Source organism: Oncorhynchus tshawytscha, linkage group LG19, assembly GCF_018296145.1.
Source record: "Oncorhynchus tshawytscha isolate Ot180627B linkage group LG19, Otsh_v2.0, whole genome shotgun sequence".
Taxonomy (NCBI): Eukaryota; Metazoa; Chordata; class Actinopteri; order Salmoniformes; family Salmonidae; genus Oncorhynchus; species Oncorhynchus tshawytscha.
The window spans coordinates 56,312,528-56,340,426 of record NC_056447.1 but is presented as its reverse complement, the minus strand read 5'-3'; the positions used below and the strand labels follow the sequence as shown (position 1 = coordinate 56,340,426).

The 27,899-nt window shown below is 49.0% G+C and overlaps 1 protein-coding gene across 3 annotated transcripts in view; it reads left to right on the top strand.

Moving 5' to 3' along the window:
* Window positions 1-22,987, top strand: part of sergef (secretion regulating guanine nucleotide exchange factor) — a 51,294-nt gene extending 28,307 nt beyond the window's left edge. For 2 of the 3 annotated variants that reach the window (XM_024416818.2, XM_024416817.2), the window contains one exon: window positions 22,203-22,987. In XM_024416818.2, the coding sequence (XP_024272586.1) occupies window positions 22,203-22,310 (108 nt within the window). In that variant the 3' untranslated portion in view covers window positions 22,311-22,987. Of the gene's footprint in view, window positions 1-19,760; window positions 19,800-22,202 lie in introns of those variants that run through there. The other variant, XM_024416819.2, reaches the window with a different exon arrangement.
* The last annotated feature ends 4,912 nt before the right edge of the window (window positions 22,988-27,899 follow it).

The window sequence follows — 27,899 nt, the reverse complement described above, 5'->3', positions numbered from 1 at the left end:
GATCATTATTCACAACGTACATTCTGAAAGTATTCAGACCCCTTTACTTTCTTTGTTACGTTACATCCTTATACTAAAATGGATTAAATTGTTTTTTTCCCCCTCAATTTACACACAATACCCCATAATGACAAAGCAAAATCATGTATTTATTTTTTTGCTAATTTATTACAAATACAAAAACAGAAATCACATTTACAAAAGTATTCAGACCCATTACTCAGTATTTTTTGTTTGTTTATTTTTTAAATGTTTTCTTGAATATCCAAAACATACAATATACCTGCAGTGAAGCCGCTCAACCACTACATCATACCAGTCATCCAACACAGACTCCCATTCAGAGCGACACACCGTAGCATCCAGGGTCAATGCCTCCACAGTCCCCCAATAGCTCAACCATTCGAGACCCCTCCCACAGCCCCCCCCCCAGAAGAAAAAAAATGAATAAAAATACAATTGAATTCCATTCCCCACCCCCAAGAACCCCCAATGCACCAACAACAACAGAATGAACTAAAGAGAAAAAAGAAAAAGACAGAACAAAACAACAATGCAAAAAAAAACAGGACATCAAGGACAACTAAAATAGTAACAGCCTACTGTATATGTTTGTGTGCATGTCTGGCACTATTACATGTAGGTGTGTGTTCTTGTGTGTGTGTGTGTGTGTGTGTGTGTGTGTGTGTGTGTGTGTGTGTGTGTATGCATGCATGTGTAAAAACCCCTGGCCGGCATCAGCCTCAGGCAAACTGACATTAGCTGTAAAAACACTGCCCCTCAGTGTCATTCAAACATACCTTTAATTATGTTTTTATTTGACTTTATTTTCTAATTTTATCTTTGACCATCATTCTGTCTCCCGCACAGCAACTCCACTCCCACTTGTCTCCAACCCTCAGCCCATCCCATCTATCGCTGCTGGCCACCCTCAGCCCATCCCATCTATCTCTGCTGGCCACCCTCATCCTATCCCATCTATCTCTGCTGGCCACCCTCATCCTATCCCATCTATCTCTGCTGGCCACCCTCATCCTATCCCATCTATCTCTGCTGGGCACCCTCATCCTATCCCATCCATCTCTGCTGGCCACCCTCATCCATCTCTGCTGGCCACCCTCATCCTATCCCATCTATCTCTGCTGGGCACCCTCATCCTATCCCATCCATCTCTGCTGGCCACCCTCATCCTATCTCTGCTGGCCACCCTCATCCTATCCCATCTATCTCTGCTGGCCACCCTCATCCTATCCCATCCATCTCTGCTGGCCACCCTCAGCCCATCCATCTATCTCTGCTGGCCACCCTCATCCTATCCCATCTATCTCTGCTGGCCACCCTCATCCCATCCCATCCATCTCTGCTGGCCACCCTCATCCCCTATCTCTGCTGGCCACCCTCATCCCATCCCATCTATCTCTGCTGGCCACCCTCATCCTATCCCATCTATCTCTGCTGGCCACCCTCAGCCCATCCCATCCATCTCTGCTGGCCACCCCAGCCCATCCCATCTATCTCTGCTGGCCACCCTCATCCTATCCCATCTATCTCTGCTGGCCACCCTCATCCTATCCCATCCATCTCTGCTGGCCACCCTCATCCTATCTCTGCTGGCCACCCTCATCCTATCCCATCTATCTCTGCTGGGCCCTCAGCCCATCCCATCTATCTCTGCTGGCCACCCTCAGCCCATCCATCTATCTCTGCTGGCCACCCTCAGCCCATCCCATCTATCTCTGCTGGCCACCCTCAGCCCATCCCATCTATCTCTGCTGGCCACCCTCAGCCCATCCCATCTATCTCTGCTGGCCACCCTCAGCCCATCCCATCTATCTCTGCTGGCCACCCTCAGCCCATCCCATCTATCTCTGCTGGCCACCCTCAGCCCATCCCATCTATCTCTGCTGGCCACCCTCAGCCCATCCCATCTATCTCTGCTGGCCACCCTCAGCCCATCCCATCTATCTCTGCTGGCCACCCTCAGCCCATCCCATCTATCTCTGCTGGCCACCCTCAGCCCATCCCATCTATCTCTGCTGGCCACCCTCAGCCCATCCCATCTATCTCTGCTGGCCACCCTCAGCCCATCCCATCTATCTCTGCTGGCCACCCTCAGCCCATCCCATCTATCTCTGCTGGCCACCCTCAGCCCATCCCCTCTATCTCTGCTGGCCACCCTCAGCCCATCCCCTATATCTCTGCTGGCCACCCTCAGCCCATCCCCTATATCTCTGCTGGCCACCCTCAGCCCATCCCATCTATCTCTGCTGGCCACCCTCAGCCCATCCCATCTATCTCTGCTGGCCACCCTCAGCCCATCCCATCTATCTCTGCTGGCCACCCTCAGCCCATCCCATCTATCTCTGCTGGCCATCCTCTTCGGATTTCTACACAACATCTTTCAACTATACTGTGATGTTTAACGTACAATTTCACTCTCTCTAATCGAATAGAATCCACAGATTGCGGGTTAAAGATAAATACTTTTACTATGAGTATTAGTAATTGACTGACCCGGTCTCTCCAGATCTCCTAACTGTACTATTTCTAGGGTCAATTTTTTTTAGATCAATGCGTTTTCAGCCATTCCTGAACTTGAGACCAGAAACGGGCTACCGGAAGGCAATTCTGTATCGTCACAACAGAATCTGCAGAGCTTCGACGATTTTATGCCCCAAATATTCAAAATTTTGTTGGTGGCAAGAATTCTAAATAATACTTTTAGCTGAAAAGCACGAAGTCTTGAATCTTGTGTTGTTTTAAATATCAACTCATACACCCTGTACCATGGAATCGGTACATCAAACATCTCTTCCCAACTATTTTGCAATCTGTATGGCTCAGATGTCAACATCCTGGTCCTCAAAATCCTATTTATGCTATTTATATTTGGGGCGGCAGGTGGTTAGAGGTTAGAGCGTTGGTCTAGTAACCGGAAGATTACAAGTTCAAATCCCTGAGTTGACAAGGTCTGTCATTCTGCCCCTAGGCCGTCATTGAAAATAAGAATTTGTTCTTAACTGACTTGACTGATCCTGTCTCGGAGCTCTATGGACAATTCCTTCGACCACATGACTTGGTTTTTGCTCTGACATGCACTGTCAACTGTGGGACCGTATATAGACAGGTGTGTGCTTTTCCAAATCATGTCCAATCAATTGAATTTACCACAGGTGGACTTGTTTTAGAAACATCTCAAGGACAATCCATGGGAACAGGATGCACCTGAGCTCAATTTCGATTCTCATAGCAAAAGGGTCTGAATACTTATGTAAATAAGGTGTTTTAGTTTTCGCTTTGTTTTCGCTTTGTCGTTATTGGGAACTTTGTGTAGATTGAGATTCTTTAAAAAAAAAATTAACGTAACAAAATGTGGGAAAAGTCTGAATACTCTCTGAATGCACTGTAAACAAGTTAGTGCTTTCAATTCATTATTAAATACGTCTTTTCAGTATTTTGAAATGGTTTTGGCTTGCTGAGGATGTCTTTAAAAAAAAAAAGTAAAAAATTTAAGCGATTTAATTTCTGTCCTCCCTCCTCTTTGTCTAATATTTATCCTAGTCGCTCATCCCATACGCACCACCAGCCCAGACAGAGACAGAGGCACAGCTAAACCCTTTTGAAAGCAGAAGATTCCTGCGGCATTAAAGTTTGAACACTGACCCAGTTTCTTCTGCCTCTGTGTTGGTACCAGAGTGTGCTAGGGAGGGGAAACATGGACTCTGGTTGGTTCGCTTTCCTCCTGAAGTGTTCACTGTGGTGGTACCAGAGTGTGCTAGGGAGAGGAAACATGGACTCTGGTTGGTCGCTTTCCTCCTGAAGTGTTCACTCGTCCGTTACTCCACACAAATTTAAAAGCATTTTGGATCAGTGGAAACAACATGGGCTAGACTAGAGGGAGGTTCCATCACATTTCAGTTCCTTTCAAGTCTGTGAAGGGAAGTGAACAAGTGCAAATTTTGGGAGATGGGAGAGATATTTGAGACGTAGACTTAGGTTTGGGAGCATCAGCCGCGTCCTATTAGAGAGATGTTAGTTGGAGAGAGAACCATAGGGATCCTATTAGAGAGGAGATGTTAGTTGGAGAGAGAACCATAGGGATCCTATTAGAGAGGAGATGTTAGTTGGAGAGACAACCATAGGGATCCTATTAGAGAGGAGATGTTAGTTGGAGAGAGAACCATAGGGATCCTATTAGAGAGGAGATGTTAGTCGGAGAGCGAACCATAGGGATCCTATTAGAGAGGAGATGTTAGTTGGAGAGAGAACCATAGGGATCCTATTAGAGAGATGTTAGTTGTCATTGTTGTCATTGGATTTTCAATGGCTGTCTCCCAAATGGTAAACTGTTCCTTTTTATATAGTGTACTACAATACTTTTGACCCCATGGTTCCTGGTAAAATGTAGCGCTCAAAATGTGGAATATGGTGCCATGATATTACAGAGCTTCTCCTCATGGTTGCCAGCAGCATACCACCCTGCATCCCATTGCTGGCTTGCCTCTGAAGCTAAGCAGGGTTGGTCCTGGTCAGTTCCTGGATGGGAGACCAGATGCTGCTGGAAGTGCTGTTGGAGGGCCAGTAGGAGGCACTCTTTCCTCTGGTCTAAAAAAATTATTTTCCAATGCCCCAGGACAGTGATTGGGGACATTGCCCTGTGTAAGATGCAGTGTTTAGGATGGAGCATTAAACGGGTGTCCTGATTCAGGTCACTAAAGATCCCATGGCACTTATTGTTAGAGTAGGGGTGTTAAACCTGGTTTCCTGGCAAAATTCCCAATTTGGCCCTCATACCATCACGGTCACCTACTCATCCCCAGCTTCCAATTGGCTCATTAGGTCTCTTACTAATGTTCAAATGTAGACTGGCCAATGTGTCTTGACGATGCTGCTGAATTAAGGAATTTTAGATTTTGTGTCGAGTGTGTGTCTCTCTCGCTCTCCTCTCTCTGTCATGTTTTCTTTTTGTGTGTTCTTGGACAGGATATATATTGTGGAACAGGATGTACAAACTATGCACTTAGTTGCCACGGCAACGTTCGTAGCGGGGTTCTGTATTTGTGTGTTCCGGTGTGGGGAGTGTGTCCTTGAATGAACAAAGCACCACACCTGAGGTTCTCTTCTCTTCTCTCGTCATACATTTACATTACATTTAATCATTTAGCAGACGCTCTTATCCAGAGCAACTTAGTTTAAATCCATTCATCTTAAGATAACACATTTTAACAAGCAAACGTGGAACAATTTATTTTCTACGCTCCACTTTTACTCAGGCCAGTTTATTAGGTACACCCATTGACATTCCCGCACCACCTCTACCAGCCTGTGCCGTTGACACCACCTCCACCAGCCTGTACCGTTGACACCACCTCCACCATCCTTTACCGTTGACACCACCTCCACCAGCCTGTACCGTTGACACCACCTCCACCAGCCTGTACCGTTGACACCACCTCCACCAGCCTGTACCGTTGACACCACCTCCACCAGCCTATACCGTTGACACCACCTCCACCAGCCCGTACCGTTGACACCACCTCCACCAGCCTGTACCGTTGACACCATAACACCACCTCCACCAGCCTATACCGTTGACACCACCTCCACCAGCCCGTACCGTTGACACCACCTCCACCAGCCTGTACCGTTGACACCATAACACCACCTCCACCAGCCCGTACCGTTGACACCACCTCCACCAGCCCGTACCGTTGACACCATCTCCACCAGCCTGTACCGTTGACACCACCTCCACCAGCCCGTACCGTTGACACCATAACACCACCTCCAACAGCCCGTACCGTTGACACCATAACACCACCTCCACCAGCCTGTACCGTTGACACCACCTCCACCAGCCTGTACCGTTGACACCATCACACCAGCCCGTACCGTTGACACCATAACACCACCTCCACCAGCGTGTACCATTGACACCACCTCCACCAGCCTGTACCGTTGACACCACCTCCACCAGCCTGTACCGTTGACACCACCTCCACCATCCTGTACCGTTGACACCACCTCCACCAGCCCGTACCATTGACACCACCTACACCATCCTGTACCGTTGACACCATAACACCACCTCCACCAGCCTATACCGTTGACACCACCTCCACCAGCCTATACCGTTGACACCACCTCCACCAGCCTGTACCGTTGACACCACCTCCACCAGCCTATACCATTGACACCACAACACCACCTCCACCAGCCCGTACCGTTGACACCATAACACCACCTCCACCAGCCTATACCGTTGACACCATAACACCACCTCCACCAGCCTATACCGTTGACACCACCTCCACCAGCCTATACCGTTGACACCATAACACCACCTCCACCAGCCTGTACCGTTGACACCACCTCCACCAGCCTATACCGTTGAAACCACCTCCACCAGCCTATACCGTTGAAACCACCTCCACCAGCCTGTACCGTTGACACCACCTCCACCAGCCCGTACCGTTGAAACCACCTCCACCAGCCCGTACCGCTGACACCATAACACCACCTCCACCAGCCTATACCGTTGACACCACCTCCACCAGCCCGTACCGTTGACACCACCTCCACCAGCCCGTACCGTTGAAACCACCTCCACCAGCCCGTACCGTTGACACCATAACACCACCTCCAACAGCCCGTACCGTTGACACCATAACACCACCGTCACTATCCCGCACCGTTGACACCACCTCCACCAGCCCGTACCGTTGACCACCTCCACCAGCCTATACCGTTGACACCACCTCCACCAGCCTGTACCGTTGACACCACCTCCACCAGCCTGTACCGTTGACACCATCACACCAGCCCGTACCGTTGACACCATAACACCACCTCCACCAGCCTGTACCATTGACACCACCTCCACCAGCCTGTACCGTTGACACCACCTCCACCAGCCTGTACCGTTGACACCACCTCCACCAGCCTATACTGTTGACACCACCTCCACCAGCCTGTACCGTTGACACCACCTCCACCAGCCCACCGTTGACACCACCTCCACCAGCCTGTACCGTTGACACCATAACACCACCTCCACCTGCCTGTACCGTTGACACCATAACACCACCTCCACCAGCCTGTACCGTTGACACCACCTCCACCAGCCCGTACCGTTGACACCACCTCCACCAGCCCGTACCGTTGACACCACCTCCACCAGCCCGTACCGTTGACACCATAACACCACCTCCACCAGCCTATACCATTGACACCACAACACCACCTCCACCAGCCTATACCGTTGACACCATAACACCACCTCCACCAGCCTATACCGTTGACACCATAACACCACCTCCACCAGCCTATACCGTTGACACCACCTCCACCAGCCTATACCGTTGACACCACCCCCACCAGCCCGTACCGTTGACACCATAACACCACCTCCAACAGCCCGTACCGTTGACACCATAACACCACCGTCACCAGCCTATACCGTTGACACCATAACACCACCTCCACCAGCCTATACCGTTGACACCACCTCCACCAGCCTATACCGTTGACACCACCTCCACCAGCCTGTACCGTTGACACCACCTCCACCAGCCCGTACCGTTGACACCATAACACCACCTCCAACAGCCCACCGCTGACACCATAACACCACCGTCACTATCCCGTACCGTTGACACCACCTCCACCAGCCTGTACCGTTGACACCACCTCCACCAGCCTATACCGTTGACACCACCTCCACCAGCCTGTACCGTTGACACCATCACACCAGCCCGTACCGTTGACACCATAACACCACCTCCACCAGCCTATACCGTTGACACCACCTCCACCAGCCTGTACCGTTGACACCACCTCCAACAGCCTGTACCGTTGACACCACCTCCACCAGCCTGTACCGTTGACACCATAACACCACCTCCACCAGCCTATACCGTTGACACCACCTCCACCAGCCTGTACCGTTGACACCACCTCCACCAGCCTGTACCGTTGACACCACCTCCACCAGCCTGTACCGTTGACACCACCTCCACCAGCCTGTACCGTTGACACCACCTCCACCAGCCCGTACCGTTGACACCATAACACCACCTCCAACAGCCCGTACCGTTGACACCATAACACCACCGTCACTATCCCACCGTTGACACCACCTCCACCAGCCCGTACCGTTGACACCACCTCCACCAGCCTGTACCGTTGACACCATCACACCAGCCCGTACCGTTGACACCATAACACCACCTCCACCATCCTGTACCGTTGACAGCACCTCCACCAGCCCGTACCATTGACACCACCTCCACCATCCTGTACCGTTGACACCACCTCCACCTGCCTATACCGTTGACACCACCTCCACCAGCCTGTACCGTTGACACCACCTCCACCAGCCTATACCGTTGACACCACAACACCACCTCCACCAGCCTGTACCGTTGACACCATAACACCACCTCCACCAGCCTATACCGTTGACACCATAACACCACCTCCACCAGCCCGTACCGTTGACACCATAACACCACCTCCACCAGCCTATACCGTTGACACCATAACACCACCTCCACCAGCCTATACCGTTGACACCACCTCCACCAGCCTGTACCGTTGACACCACCTCCACCAGCCTGTACCGTTGACACCACCTCCACCAGCCCGTACCGTTGACACCATAACACCACCTCCACCTGCCTGTACCGTTGACACCATAACACCACCGTCACTATCCCGTACCGTTGACACCACCTCCACCAGCCTGTACCGTTGACACCACCTCCACCAGCCTATACCGTTGACACCACCTCCACCAGCCTGTACCGTTGACACCACCTCCACCAGCCTGTACCGTTGACACCATCACACCAGCCCGTACCGTTGACACCATAACACCACCTCCACCAGCCTGTACCATTGACACCACCTCCACCAGCCTGTACCGTTGACACCACCTCCACCAGCGTATACTGTTGACACCACCTCCACCAGCCTGTACCGTTGACACCACCTCCACCAGCCCGTACCGTTGACACCACCTCCACCAGCCTGTACCGTTGACACCATAACACCACCTCCACCTGCCTGTACCGTTGACACCATAACACCACCTCCACCAGCCTGTACCGTTGACACCACATCCACCAGCCCGTACCGTTGACACCATAACACCACCTCCACCAGCCTATACCATTGACACCACAACACCACCTCCACCAGCCTATACCGTTGACACCATAACACCACCTCCACCAGCCTATACCGTTGACACCATAACACCACCTCCACCAGCCTATACCGTTGACACCACCTCCACCAGCCTATACCGTTGACACCACCCCCACCAGCCCGTACCGTTGACACCATAACACCACCTCCAACAGCCCGTACCGTTGACACCATAACACCACCGTCACCAGCCTATACCGTTGACACCATAACACCACCTCCACCAGCCTATACCGTTGACACCACCTCCACCAGCCTATACCGTTGACACCACCTCCACCAGCCTGTACCGTTGACACCACCTCCACCAGCCCGTACCGTTGACACCATAACACCACCTCCAACAGCCCGTACCGTTGACACCATAACACCACCGTCACTATCCCGTACCGTTGACACCACCTCCACCAGCCTGTACCGTTGACACCACCTCCACCAGCCTATACCGTTGACACCACCTCCACCAGCCTGTACCGTTGACACCATCACACCAGCCCGTACCGTTGACACCATAACACCACCTCCACCAGCCTATACCGTTGACACCACCTCCACCAGCCTGTACCGTTGACACCACCTCCAACAGCCTGTACCGTTGACACCACCTCCACCAGCCTGTACCGTTGACACCATAACACCAGCCTGTACCGTTGACACCACCTCCACCAGCCTGTACCGTTGACACCACCTCCACCAGCCTGTACCGTTGACACCATAACACCACCTCCACCTGCCTGTACCGTTGACACCATAACACCACCTCCACCAGCCTATACCGTTGACACCACCTCCACCAGCCTGTACCGTTGACACCATCACACCAGCCCGTACCGTTGACACCATAACACCACCTCCACCAGCCTGTACCATTGACACCACCTCCACCAGCCTGTACCGTTGACACCATAACACCACCTCCACCAGCCTATACCGTTGACACCACCTCCACCAGCCTGTACCGTTGACACCACCTCCACCAGCCTGTACCGTTGACACCACCTCCACCAGCCTGTACCGTTGACACCACCTCCACCAGCCTGTACCGTTGACACCACCTCCACCAGCCTGTACCGTTGACACCACCTCCACCAGCCCGTACCGTTGACACCATAACACCACCTCCAACAGCCCGTACCGTTGACACCATAACACCACCTCCACCATCCTGTACCGTTGACAGCACCTCCACCAGCCCGTACCATTGACACCACCTCCACCATCCTGTACCGTTGACACCACCTCCACCTGCCTATACCGTTGACACCACCTCCACCAGCCTGTACCGTTGACACCACCTCCACCAGCCTATACCGTTGACACCACAACACCACCTCCACCAGCCTATACCGTTGACACCATAACACCACCTCCACCAGCCCGTACCGTTGACACCATAACACCACCTCCACCAGCCTATACCGTTGACACCATAACACCACCTCCACCAGCCTATACCGTTGACACCACCTCCACCAGCCTGTACCGTTGACACCACCTCCACCAGCCTGTACCGTTGACACCACCTCCACCAGCCCGTACCGTTGACACCATAACACCACCTCCAACAGCCCGTACCGTTGACACCATAACACCACCGTCACTATCCCGTACCGTTGACACCACCTCCACCAGCCTGTACCGTTGACACCACCTCCACCAGCCTATACCGTTGACACCACCTCCACCAGCCTGTACCGTTGACACCACCTCCACCAGCCTGTACCGTTGACACCATCACACCAGCCCGTACCGTTGACACCATAACACCACCTCCACCAGCCTGTACCATTGACACCACCTCCACCAGCCTGTACCGTTGACACCACCTCCACCAGCGTATACTGTTTACACCACCTCCACCAGCCTGTACCGTTGACACCACCTCCACCAGCCTGTACCGTTGACACCACCTCCACCAGCCTGTACCGTTGACACCATAACACCACCTCCACCTGCCTGTACCGTTGACACCATAACACCACCTCCACCAGCCTGTACCGTTGACACCACATCCACCAGCCCGTACCGTTGACACCACCTCCACCAGCCCGTACCGTTGACACCATAACACCACCTCCACCAGCCTATACCATTGACACCACAACACCACCTCCACCAGCCTATACCGTTGACACCATAACACCACCTCCACCAGCCTATACCGTTGACACCATAACACCACCTCCACCAGCCTATACCGTTGACACCACCTCCACCAGCCTATACCGTTGACACCACCCCCACCAGCCCGTACCGTTGACACCATAACACCACCTCCAACAGCCCGTACCGTTGACACCATAACACCACCGTCACCAGCCTATACCGTTGACACCATAACACCACCTCCACCAGCCTATACCGTTGACACCACCTCCACCAGCCTATACCGTTGACACCACCTCCACCAGCCTGTACCGTTGACACCACCTCCACCAGCCCGTACCGTTGACACCATAACACCACCTCCAACAGCCCGTACCGTTGACACCATAACACCACCGTCACTATCCCGTACCGTTGACACCACCTCCACCAGCCTGTACCGTTGACACCACCTCCACCAGCCTATACCGTTGACACCACCTCCACCAGCCTGTACCGTTGACACCATCACACCAGCCCGTACCGTTGACACCATAACACCACCTCCACCAGCCTATACCGTTGACACCACCTCCACCAGCCTGTACCGTTGACACCACCTCCACCAGCCTGTACCGTTGACACCATAACACCACCTCCACCAGCCTATACCGTTGACACCACCTCCACCAGCCTGTACCGTTGACACCACCTCCACCAGCCTGTACCGTTGACACCACCTCCACCAGCCTGTACCGTTGACACCACCTCCACCAGCCTGTACCGTTGACACCATAACACCACCTCCACCTGCCTGTACCGTTGACACCATAACACCACCTCCACCAGCCTATACCGTTGACACCACCTCCACCAGCCTGTACCGTTGACACCATCACACCAGTCCGTACCGTTGACACCATAACACCACCTCCACCAGCCTGTACCATTGACACCACCTCCACCAGCCTATACCGTTGACACCATAACACCACCTCCACCTGCCTGTACCGTTGACACCACCTCCACCAGCCTGTACCGTTGACACCACCTCCACCAGCCTATACCGTTGACACCACCTCCACCAGCCTGTACCGTTGACACCATAACACCACCTCCACCAGCCTGTACCGTTGACACCACCTCCACCAGCCTATACCGTTGACACCACCTCCACCAGCCTGTACCGTTGACACCATAACACCACCTCCACCAGCCTATACCGTTGACACCACCTCCACCAGCCTGTACCGTTGACACCACCTCCACCAGCCTGTACCATTGACACCACCTCCACCAGCCTATACCGTTGACACCATAACACCACCTCCACCTGCCTGTACCGTTAACACCACCTCCACCAGCCTGTACCGTTGACACCACCTCCACCAGCCTATACCGTTGACACCACCTCCACCAGCCTGTACCGTTGACACCATAACACCACCTCCACCAGCCTGTACCGTTGACACCACCTCCACCAGCCTATACCGTTGACACCACCTCCACCAGCCTGTACCGTTGACACCACCTCCACCAGCCTATACCGTTGACACCACCTCCACCAGCCTGTACCGTTGACACCACCTCCACCAGCCTGTACCGTTGACACCACCTCCACCAGCCTGTACCGTTGACACCACCTCCACCAGCCTGTACCGTTGACACCATAACACCACCTCCACCAGCCTGTACCGTTGACACCATAACACCACCTCCACCAGCCTGTACCGTTAACACCACCTCCACCAGTCCGTACCGTTGACACCACCTCCACCAGCCTGTACCGTTGACACCATAACACCACCTCCACCAGCCTGTACCGTTAACACCACCTCCATCAGCCCGTACCGTTGACACCACCTCCACCAGCCTGTACCGTTGACACCACCTCCACCAGCCTGTACCGTTGACACCACCTCCAGCAGCCTATACTGTTGACACCACCTCCACCAGCCTGTACCGTTGACACCATAACACCACCTCCACCAGCCTATACCGTTGACACCACCTCCACCAGCCTGTACCGTTGACACCACCTCCACCATCCTGTACCGTTGACACCACCTCCACCAGCCCGTACCGTTGACACCATAACACCACCTCCACCAGCCTGTACCGTTGAAACCACCTCCATCAGCCCGTACCGTTGACACCACCTCCACCATCCTGTACCGTTGACACCACTTCCATCAGCCCGTACCGTTGACACCATAACACCACCTCCACCAGCCTATACCGTTGACACCACCTCCACCAGCCTGTACCGTTGACACCACCTCCACCAGCCTGTACCGTTGACACCACCTCCACCAGCCTGTACCGTTGACACCACCTCCACCAGCCTGTACCGTTGACACCATAACACCACCTCCACCTGCCTGTACCGTTGACACCATAACACCACCTCCACCAGCCTATACCGTTGACACCACCTCCACCAGCCTGTACCGTTGACACCATCACACCAGCCCGTACCGTTGACACCATAACACCACCTCCACCAGCCTGTACCATTGACACCACCTCCACCAGCCTATACCGTTGACACCATAACACCACCTCCACCTGCCTGTACCGTTGACACCACCTCCACCAGCCTGTACCGTTGACACCACCTCCACCAGCCTATACCGTTGACACCACCTCCACCAGCCTGTACCGTTGACACCATAACACCACCTCCACCAGCCTGTACCGTTGACACCACCTCCACCAGCCTATACCGTTGACACCACCTCCACCAGCCTGTACCGTTGACACCATAACACCACCTCCACCAGCCTATACCGTTGACACCACCTCCACCAGCCTGTACCGTTGACACCACCTCCACCAGCCTGTACCATTGACACCACCTCCACCAGCCTATACCGTTGACACCATAACACCACCTCCACCTGCCTGTACCGTTAACACCACCTCCACCAGCCTGTACCGTTGACACCACCTCCACCAGCCTATACCGTTGACACCACCTCCACCAGCCTGTACCGTTGACACCATAACACCACCTCCACCAGCCTGTACCGTTGACACCACCTCCACCAGCCTATACCGTTGACACCACCTCCACCAGCCTGTACCGTTGACACCACCTCCACCAGCCTATACCGTTGACACCACCTCCACCAGCCTGTACCGTTGACACCACCTCCACCAGCCTGTACCGTTGACACCACCTCCACCAGCCCGTACCGTTGACACCACCTCCACCAGCCTGTACCGTTGACACCATAACACCACCTCCACCAGCCTGTACCGTTGACACCATAACACCACCTCCACCAGCCTGTACCGTTAACACCACCTCCACCAGTCCGTACCGTTGACACCACCTCCACCAGCCTGTACCGTTGACACCATAACACCACCTCCACCAGCCTGTACCGTTAACACCACCTCCATCAGCCCGTACCGTTGACACCACCTCCACCAGCCTGTACCGTTGACACCACCTCCACCAGCCTGTACCGTTGACACCACCTCCACCAGCCTATACTGTTGACACCACCTCCACCAGCCTGTACCGTTGACACCATAACACCACCTCCACCAGCCTATACCGTTGACACCACCTCCACCAGCCTGTACCGTTGACACCACCTCCACCATCCTGTACCGTTGACACCACCTCCACCAGCCCGTACCGTTGACACCATAACACCACCTCCACCAGCCTGTACCGTTGAAACCACCTCCATCAGCCCGTACCGTTGACACCACCTCCACCATCCTGTACCGTTGACACCACTTCCATCAGCCCGTACCGTTGACACCACTGTTGTGTCATCGGAAAACTTAATGAAGGTGTTGGAGTCATGCCTGGCCATGCAGTGAACAGGGAGTATCGGAGGGGACTGAGCACACACCCCTGAGGGGCCCCTGTGTTGAGGATCAGCGCGGCGGATGTGTTGTTACCTACCCTTACCACAGGAAGTCCAGGATCCAGTTGCAGAGGGAGGTGTTTAGTCCCAGGATCCTTAGCTTAGTGATGAGCTCAAAGGGCACTATGGTGTTGAACGCTGCGCTGAATGAACAGCATTCTCACATAGGTGTTCGTGGTCGTCTGCTGCAATAACCCATCCCTGACAAGTAGCGGCGAGTTGTGCGTTCCGAGATGTCGTTCTGTACACCGCTGTTGTACTGCGCTGTTATTTGTTATCTGTTTGTGGCCGGGCTTTTTAGCGTGCACCATTCTTGCCATTGACCTTCGACCTCTCGTCAACGAGCTGTTTTCACCCACAGGACTGCCGCTGACTGGATGGTTGTTTTTCTCTTTGTCATGCCATTCTCTATAAACCCTTAGACACTGTCGTACGTGAAAAGCCCAGGAGGCCGTTTCTGATATTCTGGAACCGGTGCGCCTGGCACCGACGATCACACTCAGTCGCTTAGGTTACTAGTTTTGCCCGTTCTAATGTTAAATCCAACAGTAACTGAATGCCTCGATGCCTGTCTGCCTGCTTTCTATAGCGAGCCACGGCCACGTGACTCACTGTCTGTAGGAGCGTGAACGGGGTGGTGTACCTAATACACTATGTACTGGATGTGTGCACAGCAGTGGCCATGTTGGCTTAGAATCCTGACAGGTTGTCATTATTGATGGAGGGGGGGGTCGATAGTTACATATCGACATATTATTTTGGACGATATTACAGATACTGGCTAATGTATTTAATAATAATTTCGTCAGCTAGCGCGAGTCGGCTGTATCTGCACGAAAACTCTTTTTTTTTTTTCCGTCTTCTTTTTAAATAGTGAGCCATGTTTTCAACACCTTTTTTATTTTTACATGACTGATCAAAACTCATTAAAACTCATTTTCTCTCTCTTGCCGCTCTGCAGCAGACGTATAGAGAGTTGTTTGGAGCATTTAATCTCAATACATATACAGTACCAGTACACGTTTCAACTCATTCAAGGGTTTTTCTTTATTTTTTAAACTATTTTCTACGTTATAAAAACTATGAAATAACACATGGAATTATGTAGTAACCTATAATGAACACGAGGGGAGACAGAGAGCTGGTTTCAAGCGCAGGGCACAGCAGGTGTTTATTGTAAAGGACCACAGGAGGAGGCAGAGAGCTGGTTTCAAGCGCAGGGCGCAGCAGGTGTTTATTGTAAAGGACCACAGGAGGAGGCAGGTAGCTGGGTCCAGGGCCAGGCAGAAGGTCATACACAGGAGGAGGCAGGTAGCTGGGTCCAGGGGCAGGCAGAAGGTCATACACAGGAGGAGGCAGGTAGCTGGGTCCAGGTGCAGGCAGAAGGTCATACACAGGAGGAGGCAGGTAGCTGGGTCCAGGGGCAGGCAGAAGGTCATACACAGGAGGAGGCAGGTAGCTGGGTCCAGGGACAGGTAGCTGGGTCATACACAGGAGGAGGCAGGTAGCTGGGTCCAGGGGCAGGCAGAAGGTCATACACAGGAGGAGGCAGGTAGCTGGGTCCAGGGACAGGTAGCTGGGTCATACACAGGAGGAGGCAGGTAGCTGGGTCCAGGGGCAGGCAGAAGGTCATACACAGGAGGAGGCAGGTAGCTGGGTCCAGGGGCAGGCAGAAGGTCATACACAGGAGGAGGCAGGTAGCTGGGTCCAGGGGCAGGCAGAAGGTCATACACAGGAGGAGGCAGGTAGCAGGGTCTAGGGGCAGGCAGAAGGTCATACACAGGAGGAGGCAGGTAGCTGGGTCCAGGGGCAGGCAGAAGGTCATACACAGGAGGAGGCAGGTAGCTGGGTCCAGGGGCAGGCAGAAGGTCATACACCGGGAATCCAAAAAGGTAACAGTACAGGCAGGGAAAAGGCTAATAACATAGTCTGGGAGATGTGGCAAGAGGTTGATGACAGGAAATCTGATAAGCAAAAAACGTTATTGAGGAAAAAACTATGATACACGGGAGGACTAATATGGGAATGAACAGAGCTCCGAATAGAATGTGTAACAAAACAAACAAGACCTCACAATGATGTGGTGCAATGAACTGAACTAAATAGTGTGTGATAATGACATACAGGTGTGTGAACAGGTGATCAGAATTCAGGTGATTGGGATCTGGAGAGTGAGCTGCATTCAGGGGATCTAGGTGTTTGAGAATGTTTGTCTAGCGTTGGCTGTAAAGCATATTTTGAAAATCTGAGATGACAGTGTGATTAACAAAAGGCTAAGCTGTGTCTCAATATGTTTCATTTGTGATTTTCATGAATAGGAAGATATATGTCCGCTGCGTTATGCTAATTAGTTTGAGGCGATGATTACGCTCCCGGATCCGGGTTTGAGAGTCGCAAGAAGTTTTAAGGGGATCTATGTGTTTGAGAGTGTGAATTAGAGAGTGAGCTGTGTTCAGGGGATCTAGGTGTTTGAGAGTGTGAGTTGGAGAGTGAGCTGTGTTCAGGGGATCTAGGTGTTTGAGAGTGTGAATTAGAGAGTGAGCTGTGTTCAGGGGATCTAGGTGTTTGAGAGTGTGAATTAGAGAGTGAGCTGTGTTCAGGGGATCTAGGTGTTTGAGAGTGTGAATTAGAGAGTGAGCTGTGTTCAGGGGATCTAGGTGTTTGAGAGTGTGAGTTGGAGAGTGAGCTGCGTTCAGGGGATCTAGGTGTTTGAGAGTGTGAATTAGAGAGTGAGCTGCGTTCAGGGGATCTAGGTGTTTGAGAGTGTGAGTTGGAGAGTGAGCTGTGTTCAGGGGATCTAGGTGTTTGAGAGTGTGAATTAGAGAGTGAGCTGTGTTCAGGGGATCTAGGTGTTTGAGAGTGTGAGTTGGAGAGTGAGCTGTGTTCAGGGGATCTAGGTGTTTGAGAGTGTGAGTTGGAGAGTGAGCTGTGTTCAGGGGATCTAGGTGTTTGAGAGTGTGAATTAGAGAGTGAGCTGTGTTCAGGGGATCTAGGTGTTTGAGAGTGTGAGTTGGAGAGTGAGCTGTGTTCAGGGGATCTAGGTGTTTGAGAGTGTGAATTAGAGAGTGAGCTGTGTTCAGGGGATCTAGGTGTTTGAGAGTGTGAGTTAGAGAGTGAGCTGCGTTCAGGGGATCTAGGTGTTTGAGAGTGTGAGTTAGAGAGTGAGCTGTGTTCAGGGGATCTAGGTGTTTGAGAGTGTGAGTTGGAGAGTGAGCTGTGTTCAGGGGATCTAGGTGTTTGAGAGTGTGAATTAGAGAGTGAGCTGTGTTCAGGGGATCTAGGTGTTTGAGAGTGTGAGTTAGAGAGTGAGCTGTGTTCAGGGGATCTAGGTGTTTGAGAGTGTGAATTAGAGAGTGAGCTGTGTTCAGGGGATCTAGGTGTTTGAGAGTGTGAGTTAGAGAGTGAGCTACGTTCAGGGGATCTAGGTGTTTGAGAGTGTGAGTTAGAGAGTGAGCTGCGTTCAGGGGATCTAGGTGTTTGAGAGTGTGAGTTAGAGAGTGAGCTGCGTTCAGGGGATCTAGGTGTTTGAGAGTGTGAGTTAGAGAGTGAGCTGTGTTCAGGGGATCTAGGTGTTTGAGAGTGTGAGTTAGAGAGTGAGCTGTGTTCAGGGGATCTAGGTGTTTGAGAGTGTGAGTTAGAGAGTGAGCTGTGTTCAGGGGATCTAGGTGTTTGAGAGTGTGAGTTAGAGAGTGAGCTGTGTTCAGGGGATCTAGGTGTTTGAGAGTGTGAATTAGAGAGTGAGCTGTGTTCAGGGGATCTAGGTGTTTGAGAGTGTGAGTTAGAGAGTGAGCTACGTTCAGGGGATCTAGGTGTTTGAGTTTTAAGCAGGTGTTGTATAACCAAATAAGTGTTAAACAAATCAAAAATATATTTTATTATTTGAGATTCTTCTAAGTAGCTGCCTTGATGACAGCTTTGCGCACTTTTGGCATTCTCTCAACCAGCTTCATGAGGTAGTCACCTGGAATGCATTTCAATTAACAGGTGTGCTTTGTTAAAAGTTTTTAATTTGTGGAATTTCTTTCCTTAAGGCGTTTGAGCCAATCAGTTGTGTTGTGACAAGGTAGGGCAGGTTTACAGAAGATAACCCTATTTGGTAAGAGACCAAGTCCATATTATGGCAAGAACAGCTCAAATAAGCAAAGAGAAACGACAGTCCATCATTACTTTAAGACATGAAGGTCAGTCTATCTGGAAAATTTGTGCAGTTGCAAAAACCATCAAGCGCTATGATGAAACTGGCTTCTCATGAGGTCCGCCATAAGAATGGAAGACCCAGAGTTACCTCTGCTGCAGAGGATATGTTCATTAGAGTTACCAGCCTCAGAAATTGCAGCCCAAATAAATGCTTCACAGAGTTCAAGTAACAGACACATCTCAACGTCAACTGTTCAGAGGAGACTGCGTGAATCAGGCCTTCATGGTCAAATTGCTGCAAAGAAACCACTACTCAAGGACACAAGCTTTGCTGGTGACACTGTCTGTGATTTATTTAGAATTCAAGGCACACCGCATTCTGCAGCGATACGCCATCCCATCTGGTTTGTACTTAATCCCACTATCATTTGTTTTCAACAGAACAATGACACAACACACCTCCAGGCTGTGTAAGGGCTATTTGACCAAGGAGGAGATTGATGGAGTGCTTTATCAGATGACCTGGCCTCCACAATCCCCCGAACTCAACTCAACTGAGATGGTTTGGGATGAGTTGGACCACAGAGAGAAGGAAAAGCAGCCAACAAGCACTCAGCATATGTGGGAACTCCTTCAAGACTGTTGGAAAAGCATTCCTCATGAAGCTGGTTGAGAGAATACCAAGACTGTGCAAAGCTGTCATCAAGGCAAAGGGTGGCTACTTTGAAGAATCTCAAATATAAAATATATTTTTTTTTAGTCACTACATGATTCGATGTGTTATTTCATGGTTTTGATGTCTTCAGTATATTCACTTTATTCTACAATGTATAAAATAGTTTTTAAAAATAAAGGAAAACCCTTGAATGAGTAGATGTGTCCAAACCTTTGACTGGTACTGTATAATTGTGATAATTACAATACATATCGTATTGACACCTAAGTATGCTGATTATATGGTACGGTGAGGTCTCAGCCCTAGTTGTCATATCACACTGGCATAAGCTGCCTGCTGGGAGACATCTTGGTCTGGGAGACATCTTGGTCTGGGAGACATCTTGGTCTGGGAGACATCTTGGTCTGGGAGACATCTTGGTCTGTGACACATCTTGGTCTGGGAGACATCTTGGTCTGGGAGACATCTTGTTCTGGGAGACATCTTGGTCTGGGAGACATCTTGTTCTGGGAGACATCTTGGGCTGTGAGACATCTTGGTCTGTGACACATCTTGGTCTGGGAGACATCTTGGTCTGGGAGACATCTTGGTCTGGGAGACATCTTGGGCTGTGAGACCGAGACAACTTGTTTTATCTGTTCTCTCTGCTGACACAGAACCCAGAGGCTTTTGATCCATTGGTCAGAAAAAATAAGGGAGATGGAGAGATAAAGGGATTCAATCGATGAAAGGAGGGAGAGAGAAATGGGGGAAGAAACAGAAAACAGACAGAACATTGGGAAGGGTAGATGGAACGCTTGAAGATGTGAGCTGTGTTGCCATGACAACGGGGCCTATTAGTTAACCGAACTGTGTTGCCATGGCACGTGTCTCCACGGTGATGCAGCCCTGTCCGGACCACACCCACTAAACCAACAAGCTCCTTTACCAGCTGTCTGAGAGGGAACAGAGAAGAAGAGGAAAGGTGCAGAGACTGTCTGGAGCTGAATGGCAGTGTGTGTTTAACTTTCGTTGAGCCCCCAAGGGGTGGGTGTGGGTGTTTGTGTGTGTGTGTGTGTGTTCGCCTATTTGAATCTACACAGACTACTTTGAAGTCATTGGATTTTTTAAATGTTTTATACCCAACCATTTTTCCTATTCTAGTTGAGCAAATGTGTAATCCTCATTGCCTGGCCATGCAACATCTGAGAAACGAGTGATGTATTCCCAACTAGTTAGTGTTGTATAACCAACTACCAACTAGTGATGTATAACCAGCTACCAACTAGTGCTGTATAACCAACTAGTGATGTATAACCAGCTAGTGATGTATAACCAGCTACCAACTAGTGCTGTATAACCAACTAGTGCTGTATAACCAGCTATTGATGTATAACCAACTACCAACTAGTGATGTATAACCAACTAGTGATGTATAACCAGCTAGTGATGTATAACCAGCTAGTGATGTATAACCAGCTAGTGATGTATAACCAACTAGTGATGTATAACCAACTAGTGATGTATAACCAACTAGTGATGTATAACCATCTAGTGATGTCAGGTCCAACTGACCAGTATATGATGTCAGGTCCAACTGACCAGTATATGATGTCAGGTCCAACTGACCAGTATATGATGTCAGGTCCAACTGACCAGTCTATGATGTCAGGTCCAACTGACCAGTATATGATGTCAGGTCCAACTGACCAGTCTATGATGTCAGGTCCAACTGACCAGTATATGATGTCAGGTCCAACTGACCAGTATATGATGTCAGGTCCAACTGACCAGTATATGTCTGGTCCAACTGACCAGTATATGATGTCAGGTCCAACTGACCAGTATATGATGTCTGGTCCAACTGACCAGTATATGTCAGGTCCAACTGACCAGTATATGATGTCTGGTCCAACTGACCAGTTCACAAAATAGTTGGGAAGTGTTTTTGCACTCAACTGTTTTTACCAGTTGGTGATCTAGTTGGTGATCTCTCAGCCTGGTCACACCAGATCAGTTTGTGGTGTCTTCTCTTAGCCTGGTCACACCAGATCAGTTTGTGCTGTCTTCTCTTAGCCTGGTCAGATCAGTTTGTGCTATCTTGCCAACTCCTATGGTCATTGTCATGCCAAACATATCCAGATCTGGGAACAGGGTAGTTATCTCCTGTTTGTTATCTCTAACTGACCAGTGTCCTCTACCCTCCTCTCCTCATCTCTCCTCTCCAGGGGGTCGCCTGCTCTCTTGGGGGTGGAACGAACATGGGATGTGCGGGGACGGTTCCGAGACAGATGTCAGCGAACCACAGCCCATTCCTGCCCTCCGGCCTCTTGTGATTGGCTGTGGCGCTGGCCACTCTATGGCACTGTGTGCTGTGAGGACAGGTGAAGAGGAGTCTACAGAGGACATGGAGATAGAACAAGCTACACTATAGTTTGAAACTAGCATGTCTGAGCTAAGTTATCAGGACTGTACCTGGGTAAGATCGCGGACCGCTAGTGCCGCTGATATGAAGCCAATGTCTATTGTTTTATCTCTATGGCAGAGGACACCCGGCTCACTGTGGGGCGTGAGAGTAACATGATAGGGTATGAATCATGATCACCCAGTCTATGGGGAATGAGCCTCAGGGGAAAATCTGGGAGGAGGACATTCTGAACGTTGTAAAGTATGTGGGTGTGTCTGTCTGAGCAAAATAGCCAAACCCCGTTATGATTGCTTTGTTGTTGGCCAAAGTGAGGCACGTGTAAGTTCAGTATGACCGGTACATTCTAACTGCCTTCGTAATGTATTTTTATTTCCATCTATGACACATTGCCCTTTTTTGATCCAAGAGGCCGTACTCACAAAGCCTGTCAGAGTAGGAGGGGCTGATCTAGGATCAATTCTAATCAATTCAGAATGTAAACCCCATTTCCAAATGTTCCTAACTGAAAAGCATTGAATTGAATTGAAATTTCAATGTACATCCTGAATTGACTGGAATTAAAAATTGGAATTGACCCTAAACCTACAGTCCATGTAATCGTATTCTTGTAGTCATTTTAAAAGACAAAACCGATCCTAGATCAGCACACACTTGATACATACGGCCAAAAGGTCTGTATTCAGACTGTAAGACGGCAAAATAAACATTGTAACTGGCGTTAGAGACGGGGTCGTTTTGTATGATCAGTGACAGAGGCTGTCATTCCTCGAGCCCAGTCCAGATATGATTCCGGTCAGGGAGATGGATACACAAGTCTGTTAGTCTATACATGATGCCTATGCCTACTACTCATTCAAGGGTTTTTCTATATTTTTTATTATTTTCTACATTGTAGAATAATTTGTGAAGACATCAAAACTATGAAATAACACGTATGGAATCATGTAGTAACCAAAAAAGTGTTAAAACAAAATATATTATTTTAGATTTTTCAAAGTAGCCAACCTTTGCCTTGATGACAGCTTTGCACACTCTTGGCATTCTCTCAACCAGCTTCATGAGGAATGCTTTTCCAACAGTCTTGAAGGAGTTCCCACATATGTTGAACACTTGTTGGCTGCTTTTCCTTCACTCTGCGGTCTAATTCATCTCAGACCTTCTCAATTGCGTTGAGGTCGGGCGATTGTGGAGGCCAGGTCATTTGATAAAGCACTCCATCACTCTACTTCTTGGTCAAATAGCCCTTACACAGCCTGGAGGTGTGTTTTGGGTCATTGCCCTTTTGAAAAACAGATGGGATGGGAGTATCACTGCAGAATGCAGTGGTAGCCATGCTGGTTAAGTGTAAATCACTGACAGTGTCATCAGCAAAGCACCATCACATCTCCTCCTCCATGCTTCACGGTGGGAACCACACATGCAGAGATCATACGTTCATAAACTCTGTGTCTCACATTGCGGTTAGAACCAAAAATATCAAATTTGGGCTAATCAGATCAAAGGACAGATTTCCGCTCGTGTTTCTTGGCCCAAGCAAGTCTCTTCTTATTATTATTATTGGTGTCCTTTAGTAGTGCTTTCTTTGCAGCAATTCAACCATGAAGGCCTGATTCACACAGTCTTCTATGAACAGTTAATGTTGAGATGTGTCTGTTAGTTAAACTCTGAAGCATTTATTTGTGCCTCAATCTGAGGCTGGTAACTCTAATGAACTTGTCCTCTGCAGCAGTGGTAACTCTCGTCTTCCTTTCCTGTGGCAGGTTCCTCATGAGAGCCAGTTTCATCATAGCGCTTGATGATTTTTGCAACTGCGCTATATTTTTTATCTTTATTTAACTAGGCAAGTCAGTTAAGAACAAATTCTTATTTTCAATGACGGCCTAGGAACAGTGGGTTAACTGCCTGTTCAGGGGCAGAACGACAGATTTGTACCTTGTCAGCTCGGGGATTTGAACTTCCAACCTTTCGATTACTAGTCCAACCACGAGGCCACCCTGCCTCCTCATGATTCCATATGTGTTATTTCATAGTTTTGAGGTCTTCACTATTATTCCACAACATAGTGAGCAGTTCAAAGTTTCGACTGGTCCTTTCCCAGTTTGTCTTCCTGATTGATTCATAGGATACATAGATCCATGCCTAGGGCCCTATATATATATATATCCCCTCTTGGCCCTTCCCTCTCCTCTTGTCATGCCAGTGTAAATTCTCATTGATTAACATGGCTATTGATGGCCTGAAGTATATGCTAGGCCAGTGCTGTAGTCCCATCTCTCCAAGTCTGTCACTGGCCCCCTTTTTTATTGCAGTGATCTTGACTGACAGAAAGCACTCAAATCTCCTGGACTCCCTCACTCACCTCTGTGTCCCAAATGGTGCCCCTAATTCCCTTTTGTAGGGCACATGTCTCATAGGGCTCTGGTCAAAAGGAGTATACTTTTTAAGGAATAGGGTTCTGGTCAAAAGTAGTGCACTATATATAGGGAATAGGGTCCTATAGGGTTCTGGTCTAAAGTAGTGCACTATATATAGGGAATAGGGTTCTATAGGGCCCTTGTCTAAAGTAGTGCACTATATAGGGAATAGGGTTCTATAGGGCTCTGGTCTAAAGTAGTGCACTATATAGGGAATAGGGTTCTATAGGGCTCTGGTCTAAAGTAGTGCACTATATAGGGAATAGGGTTCTATAGGGCTCTGGTCTAAAGTAGTGCACTATATAGGGAATCGGGTTCTATAGGGCTCTGGTCTAAAGTAGTGCACTATATAGGGAATAGGGTTCTATAGGGCTCTGGTCTAAAGTAGTGCACTATATAGGGAGTAGGGTACCATTTGGGACACATATTCAGGCTATACTGTTATACAGTGCAATATTGATATTGTATCCGCTGGCCCCGTGGAATGCTATATGTGTACCAGTCCCATTTAAAGGTTATAGGGGTAATATTTGTCATAATTACTGATGTTTGAAGGCCATGTAATAAGAGGTGTTATAAGGATTGGATGACCGGTAAATGTCTTCACTATGTTATGGGGTTATGTTTACATTGAAATACTGCAGGTGTTCTGTCAAATCCTGTCTTGTTTAAATGTTTCCAATTTGAATGGCCCTTGACACCTCTGATGGTGTCTGTCTGTCTGTCTGTCTCTCTGTCTGTCTGTGTGCATTCTGATAAGCGATCGTACAGTTTGCAGAATATATTACAATATCATTGTGTATGTTTATCTATGCAAAGAAATATATGATATGGGATTGGACGGCAGCCTGAAAACATTGATCTCACTGAAATATGAAATTGTGATGAAAAAATGACTGTAAAAAGGCGACATAAAATGAAGATGGACCAATGAATTACTATCTTTGACTTTCTTCAAAAAATAAATCAACACTCATTGAAAAATAATCGTATGTGTTTTAAAATGTTTATTTTTTTTTTCACTATTTAAATGTACACTCTGACTGAACTGTTTCAGAACTTTTCAGGAAAAAATACACAGAAATCCCTAAATAACAAACCAGTTGAAACGATCACTGAAGGGAACGAACACCCTGCAAATAACTAGACACACAGAATGTACACTGTTCAAACCAAACACTGTTCGAGTTTCACAAAAAAACGGACCACAATAGTTTCCTGCTTGTTTGGGTTAATGATTGTTATAAAGGATTACTGCTGGGTCGTATTCATTAGGAGATGGAACGGAAAACGTTTCAAAATATTTTTTAAAACGTGTTACTTATTGGATTAATTTCAAGAAGTCCCTCCCTTGTTTCAGTCCGTTTACTTCCGTTTTGCTGCCTAATGAACATGACCCTGTTGTTTGTTCCATGTTGGACACCATAGTTTCCTCCCATTGTGCTCAGTGAGTTCCATTGGCAGCCATTGGTCCAGCTGTGTTCTGTCAGGAAGCACATCGACATCTCCGTAAGCTGTCAGTCAGTGGGCAGTGTGTTTTTGTAGTTGGTTTCATAAACATGTTGGTCCCTTAATAACAGTAATTACCATATTTAATATTACAAATGATGTAAACTGGGGAATAACCCTGGACTTAAAGCCTGCAGGTATAATGAATTATAAGACTTTATACAGCGTTGTCTCAGTATCATCTCATTGTGACCTAATAACAGTCCTTTAGAGCCATTTTAAAGGTGGGGTTGTACATTTTACACAGAAACATAGCATATTATAAACCTTATAATAAGACATTATAAAGCTATATATACATGCTTTATAACAAGTAATAAAACATAATACCTGCAAGCTAAAAGGGATACCAAATGATGCTTTTACAACCAATTACACTGCTTGGACAAAACATTAGGAACACCTGCTCTTTCTATGACATAGACTGACCAGGTGAATCCAGGTGAGAGCTACGATCCCTTATTGATGTCACTTGTTAAATCCACTTCAATCAATGTAGATGAAGGGGAGGATTGTGTGTGTGCCATTCTGAGGATGATAAAATATTGAAGTGCCTTTGAACAGGGGTATGGAAGTAGGTTCCAGGCGCACCAGTTTGTGTCAAGAACTGCAACGCTTCTGGGTTTTTCACGCTCATCAGTTTCCCCCGTGTGTATCAAGACTGGTCCACCACCCAAAGGACATCCAGCCAACTGGACACAACTGTGGGAATCATTGGAGTCAACAGTGGCCAGCATCCCTGTGGAACGCTTTCGACACCTTGTAGAGTCCGTCGTGCCCTGAAGACTTGAGGCTGTTCTGAGGGCAATATTAGGAAGGTGTTCCTAATGTTTTGGACTCTTTTTGTATTTTCAACTTTTTTGAATTGATATCCACTATGCATTTTTGGGTTTGTTATACTGCCTTGCCTGCCTAAGCTTTCAGATGTTGTACTACTGATTATTGATTTGACTGACAGCTGAACGACTACACTGACTAGTCTTTCATGTTAGTTTAAACAAATTCCCCCTGGTATGATTCAGTAAATTAGAGGCACTTTTCCACTATGATGAAGTGACAGTGTTCTGGCTATGATTTTATTTACAGTAGGTTGGTTTACCTATTAAGTGCCCTCACATGCTGAGAGTTTAAAAACATTTTTTTTTTTTAAATGTTGGTTGGAAAATATAGGCCTACTGTTGCTAATTGGTATTTTCAACCTACAGCCATGACATTGAATAAGAAAGATATACACATTGTTGTTCAACTGCAATTTTGTGTTGATACTTGATAGGCTAAATGTGTGTGTGACATTTCTATCAGGAAGTTAGCCCTAAAGTGGAATTTGTTTAAACAACACAGTTGTAGGTGTGTAACTGATGTTTCTATCAGGAAGTTAGCCCTAAAGTGGAATTTGTTTAAACAACACAGTTGTAGGTTTTTAACTGACCGCTTTGTAATAGCAAATCTGGTAGATGTAATGCCTTGGCTTAGTGATCAACAGCAAAGAAATGACTGGTGTGTTTTAGAAATAATTATATTGCACTTTTTTGTTGTGTGTTTGGTCTCCGATGTGGACAAACAGTATTTAAATC